This window comes from Saccostrea cucullata, unplaced genomic scaffold (genome assembly GCF_032062105.1).
Source record: "Saccostrea cucullata isolate Sc308-1 unplaced genomic scaffold, CSIRO_AGI_Scuc_v1 ctg12049, whole genome shotgun sequence".
NCBI classification, from domain to species: Eukaryota; Metazoa; Mollusca; class Bivalvia; order Ostreida; family Ostreidae; genus Saccostrea; species Saccostrea cuccullata.
This window is the reverse complement of record NW_026922677.1, coordinates 5,808-11,984: the sequence shown is the minus strand read 5'-3', so window position 1 is coordinate 11,984 and position 6,177 is coordinate 5,808. Positions and strand designations below refer to the sequence as shown.

The window sequence follows — 6,177 nt, the reverse complement described above, 5'->3', positions numbered from 1 at the left end:
TGTTTGACGGTACTACTATATTGTACTTGTCTACTAAATTCTGGGATCCCTCCCCGAAAATTCGTGTTTTTTTACCTCCCGCTTGAAAATCAGGCGGTATCAACTACATAAACTATACGTTATTTTTTTTAAGGACTCACCTCATTCATCTGGATGAATAAAGTTTCGTAGATTAGCGTGTTTGATACAATCATTTGTCAAAAATTATATCCATGTATTTCTGAAAATTATTCAACTATTTCAAACTATCAACAATGTATGATGAATTAAAAGATAGTTCAAAATAGTTTCCTGTAATATTTGCAGGATTAAGTAAATAGTTCTCGGTTAAGAGAATTTACAATCTTCATCTCACGTAACGTTAAAATCAGTAACGTCGTGATGACGTCGTTACGTCAAAAGTTGTAATTTTTGAAGAAAATGCACCATTTTCCCAAACCTCTGGCGGAAAAACGGTAAGAGATAATTCAAAAAAATAAAATTATTTTGAAAGGACACATCGTGGGCAAGTTTGTAAAAAACTTTAATCAAATTTACAGACAGGGCCGCCTCCTTATACATACTGTACCCAGTTCTTTGCACTTGACGTAAGAGATCGTCTTATACTTTTTAAACATTTTAACCCCAGACATAACTTTTGAGTGGTTAGTGCTATAGAAGTATTACCGGTCTTTTCCACAGGCAGATTTCTTGGGGCATGGCCATCCTTTGGGTATGTATGAATAATTTTGACCCTTTTTCCTTGACCTTTGAGTGTAGCATGGCCATCCTTTGGGTATATATGAATAATTTTGACCTTTTTCCTTGACCTTTGAGTGTGACCTTCTTTTAGAAAGCTTTACCTTGATCATAGTTAACCTTTGAATGGTTATTGCTAAGGCTATTTATCATATTTCATATATATCTATATTCCTTGCGACTATACACCATCTTTTGGGTTTCAAAAGTCGTTATGTTGGGTATCAGCAACTAAGTCACTTAGGCTTTGACATAATTAAGAGTTTGACTTACTTTTTAAAATTGTTTAACCCAGATTATTATGTAATTAAACTCCTTGATTACAATTTATGCTTGTCGAACCTTCCATATCCTATCCTGTAGCATATATAAAATAAAAAAATATATATATATATATAAGGCTATCTTTAATAAAGAATGTTTGTTTGCCATCTCCCGACTCAGGGTAAAATTATAAGGTCGGTAGGTACGTGGTAAAAGCTTCTTTCAAAAAACTTTCAATATATTTGTTGATGGGAATAAGAGGAATAAAAAAAATATCGTTTTCTGAAATGCAAAAAAAAAAGAAAAGAAAGGAAGAGAGAAAGAAAAAAATTGAGTTCGGCAGCCATTTTTTAATTTTATTTTTAAATATGGCCTTGTATAAAAATATTAAGAAATACAATGTTAATCACTTTATCATCCTTGAAGTTCTCTGGGGTATCATAAAATAATTTTATAAAAAATTTCAAAGGAACAATTAAATTTACATGCAAAGAATTGGACACTTTTAAAAAATATTCATAAATTGTCTAAGTCCTCATTTTGTTAATTTATTTCTCACAAAGTTAAAACATTTATTAAGACAAGTTCTGCTGAGAAATTATTTACACTACAGCATACCATTAAAAATACTCCAAGTAACTAATATTGTATAAAATTAGTAGACAAGTCATATAATCTATATATAGGTATGTTTATATTAAAACGGTATTCAAGCGGGATATTGAACATGACGGAATTAAGTCTAAGAACTTACTCTTTATTTTAAATTGCGTTGACGTTCACAAACTATGCATTTTTCTTCCACAACTTTTATACTTTAATACTGAGTGATGTTAGGAATTATGCTTCAGGATTTTGATACATCAAATACAATGACATGTTTAATAGAGAGTGATCTGAGAAAACATTCGGTGACATGTTAATGGTTATCTTGATTCCTGATGAGCAGTGTTCGAATCATCTATTGTAATAACGGTCTCTTGATCTTGATCTGCGATGAGAATGGCGGTCATACCTATCAAAGTCTCGTGATCTCTCGCGATACGGCGGCGGGTCACTGTATCGTGATCTCCGATGACTAGATCGTCTATTCCTTTCTTCATCAGAGTAATCATCGTCATCAAAACTACGATCCATGTATCGCTCCCGAGATCGACTGTAGTAACGTTCTCTTTCACGATCATAGCTATGGTGATGTCGTCCACGATGACTATCGCGATAATCGTTTCGCCGATCATCGTCGCTATGGTACCCGCGACGATTACTATGGCTATGTGCTTCTGACCTCTTTGACGACCTTTTCTCATTTCTGTAGCTGTTACGACTGTTAACAAGTCGAGCATCGTCACGTGAGTGGTGTGGATCATCTATGTCTTTTTTGCGATGAGGGCGATAATCGATGTCATCTGACCGTTCATCGTACATGCGATGTGAAGATGCATCCCGGACAGAGTGTGATTTTAACTGATAGTCTTGTCTGCTGTTTGGGTGATTAGATTCGGCATCATATTGGGGCGGATCATAACGGCTAGCCAATGTAGGACCTATACAAAAAAAAACAAGAAATTTTAATCTTAAAAGTTGGATGATATTGATGTCTTTAGCTACGTGAATCAAACTGTGGACAAAACCATATGTTCAAATACTATAAATTAACAAATACCTATATGTATTTTTAAATCTGCACGGCGTCTGGCTTGTTTTTCGGCATATTTTCTACAGCAGACGATGATTACAATGAGAATAACGATGAAAGCAATGGCTCCCAGACAAATCCCGATGATTGGTCCGATGATTGGACAGCAGTAACGATTCAGGGCAGGTCCGCAGCAACCAAAAGCGCAGTACTTCAGGTTCCGGTATATACTTCCGGCACTGTATACGCCTCCTGAGTTCGTGTAGCATTGCTCTGCATACAGACCTAGTTAAATTAATGAAAGTGAAGATTTGATAAAGCTATATATCATTAAAAATCTACATTTGTACTGATGGCCAATTCCATTGCATCAAGAAAACATATGTCTCTGACTTTGATGGGGCTCTCCGTCTGTTAATTAGCTCGTTTGTTTTTTCGACAATCACTGGGTTGATTTTGAACTACTTGTCATAAAGCATATTTGCCAGTTTTGTGTCGAATATTCATATAAGTTTGCTCGATGAAGGGTCGTTTTCTTTATCAAAGAGATTTGAAGCATTGTTTAAAATTTAATGGTCTCTTTCAAAAAGTTAAATCTTCCACGCAAAAAAAAATTGGGACAAAAAAGATGATAAAGCTGAGGACGATATAATATTGTTCTGCCACCTACCTCTGAATCAGTTTCTAAAACTTATCATATTTGAATAATATTTCTTAATTATATGAATATTTATGTGAATTTTCATCAAACAATTAATTTTAAAAACAAAGAGAGATAACTATAATTTTGGTAAAACTTCAGTGCTCAATAAACGAAAAATGGGAAATGTTTTTTTTTTAATCCTCCAAGAAATAAATATACCTTTTTTACGAACTGAGGTGTTACTTCACAAATTCATTTCAAAGTTTTGTTTCAACCGGCGGGGGGGGGGGGGGGGGTACAGATAAAAAAAAAGGAAAAAAATGGACATTCTTTTTACCGATTTCAATTAAAACAAGTATTTAAAATGTATTTTATCAATTACAAATTGCATTTTACTTATAATCACTAAGTTCAACATACCTAAAGATTTATAAAGGTCATTTATATCCCCTTTCCTTGGTTTTAAATTATCAAATCTACTGCTAATAAAATATAGGAACAGAGAGATGACGTATACCTAGTTTTCTTTTTGAACAAAGAAAAATCTTCATTTCTTATTGTACAGACATTTTGTTTTAATTCATGCATGGCTCCTAGAGTTAGAGTAAGCGGTAATTGGGGATCAAATTTAACTTTAATGTGGAGATAAAGGTGTAGTCTTTTAAAAAAAAAATCTTCCCAATAACAGAAAAAAATTAAGATTTTTTATATTTCCATGGATCGAATCATCCTCGGGTGTAAAGTCTTTTTTTCAACTCATGACGCCAGGGGGATTGGTTGGACAACAATGAGCAAAAAAATTACAATAGAAATACACTCCTTCTCCTGTAGGTTATATAACGAGACAGAAACACAGACAGACAGATAGACAAATAGACAATACGCACCTCACCACCGTAAACACGACAAACACAGATAGATAAATAGACAATAAACACCTCACCACCATAAACATGACAAACACACACAGACAGATAGACAAATAGACAATACACACCTCACCACCATAAACACAACAAACACAGACAGACAGATAGACAAATAGACAGTAGAAACCTTACCACCATAAACACGACAAACACAGACAGACAGATAGACAAATAGACAATAAACACCACCATAAACGTTACTGAATCTTTGACCAACAAAAATTTATTAGGTCATGAAAACTTTTGGTAGTTGTCAATTTAGTACGGTACGGGATATAGAATGCAAGTAAAAAATGATTTTTTGTTCGCTGTTACCTAAAGTTCTTTTCGAGTATTTGGTGGCTTTTACAAAGATAAAATAGGTATATTATTTATGGTTGTAACTGCATTTCGTACCATTAATTTTAACATCGTATGCGTCATATACAGATATATGAGAAATTTCATTTATTTTACAACTATCCGATTGCAACAAGAGACAATTTCCATTTCAACTTAAGTATATACATGATATATAGTCATTTATAAATATATTTTTTTCATAAGTCCTACACGCCAGTTTAGATTTTGTATTCAAATACCCCCAAAACAAGGACATGATATTGTTTTTTCAGATTTTGCATACCTGTGTACATGCACAGGTAAACCGGAAAAAGATACACTAACTTACCTGAGACGAGAAAGGCGGCGGTGATGAAGATTTCATACATTTTGTCCATGGTCAGTTAATGATCTTTTCTATACAGTATATTCGAGGTTTGGGCATTATAACCAAGGCCAAGCTCTGTCCAGTACACCACTCTCCACGGCTTTGTTTACGGTCGCCATTTTAGAACAGGTAAAAAAAATCAATCAACAGGGACCATGTCAAAAGCTGACGTACCGGTAGCCTGTAGGTATGATTTGTAATGACGTGTTTCTTCACTGAGCCTATAAAACACTGCTGGAATTATTTACACATTATTATTTCGTATTATATTTATATATGCATGTTTTAATTAATTTTATTTTATGTAATATGTTAATTGTTGTATTCATGACTATATGCCAGTGTATGATGGTGTTGTCAATAAAATGAATTGAATTGAACTATTCTAATTATTCCATAAACTTATATGTTTGTTTAGAATATAAAACACATGTAGCATCGATATAAAATACATGTTGCATATGTAGCATCTAGCTGTTCAAAAAAAAAAAAATAAAAAAAAAAATAAAAAAATATTTAAGATTTTATAAACGCTAAAAGTTGAATATTGTACTTGAAAAAAAAGGAATAAAATAAGATAGTACTAAAAAATAAAAACTAGAAACATCTGTAATACAAGTCACACTAGAGACGTAATTTGAAATTATTTTGTTCAGAAGCTGAGTAGATTAGGCAACAGGCATATGTAATGCCTAAAAATATAAAACACGTGAAGTCACAGTAAAAGATCTCCCCTTCCCCTTTTTTCTACCTTTGTTTAAATTGCATTGCCAATGCATAAAATTCTTTTGATTAGAATATATCTAAAAACAAAATTACTTATACGGTATTAATTTTCATCTACTTACATGTAGCACAGCAAAATGAATGAAATCTAAAAAAAAAAACAAAAACAAAAAAAAAAAAAACATCATAGGAAAAAAGAATAATACGCTAAAAAAAAATTGATGCAAAGATGATTCTATAATTTAGAGAAAGAAATCTTAAAAGAGCGAAATTTAAATAACGACGAGGCCAATAATCTTATGCATGTATCTAAGCGTAACCTTTCTGACGGTAAAAGCCCCCCCTCCCCCCCCCCCCCAGTAATGCTCTGATATAGAACATATTAATATTACTGCATTGCTATTGATAGATCTCCTCACAAAATGTGTTTTTTTCCCCAAATTTTATGAAAATTATACTTTGAAAAAAAAAACTATATGTCAAATAATAGGGGCTTGTCTTCCGGATTGATAAATGATATATATATATATAT

The 6,177-nt window shown here is 32.7% G+C and overlaps 1 protein-coding gene across 1 annotated transcript; it reads right to left on the bottom strand.

Moving 5' to 3' along the window:
* Positions 1-1,555: 1,555 nt before the first annotated feature.
* On the bottom strand, positions 1,556-5,062 carry LOC134262201 (serine/threonine-protein kinase fray2-like). The gene is made up of 3 exons (XM_062744587.1): positions 4,881-5,062; positions 2,666-2,923; positions 1,556-2,546 (listed from the first exon to the last, which is right to left on the bottom strand). Exons 1-3 carry the CDS (start codon positions 4,927-4,929, stop codon positions 1,960-1,962), a joined length of 894 nt encoding a protein of 297 aa, XP_062600571.1. The 5' UTR covers positions 4,930-5,062; the 3' UTR covers positions 1,556-1,959.
* Positions 5,063-6,177: the final 1,115 nt, after the last annotated feature.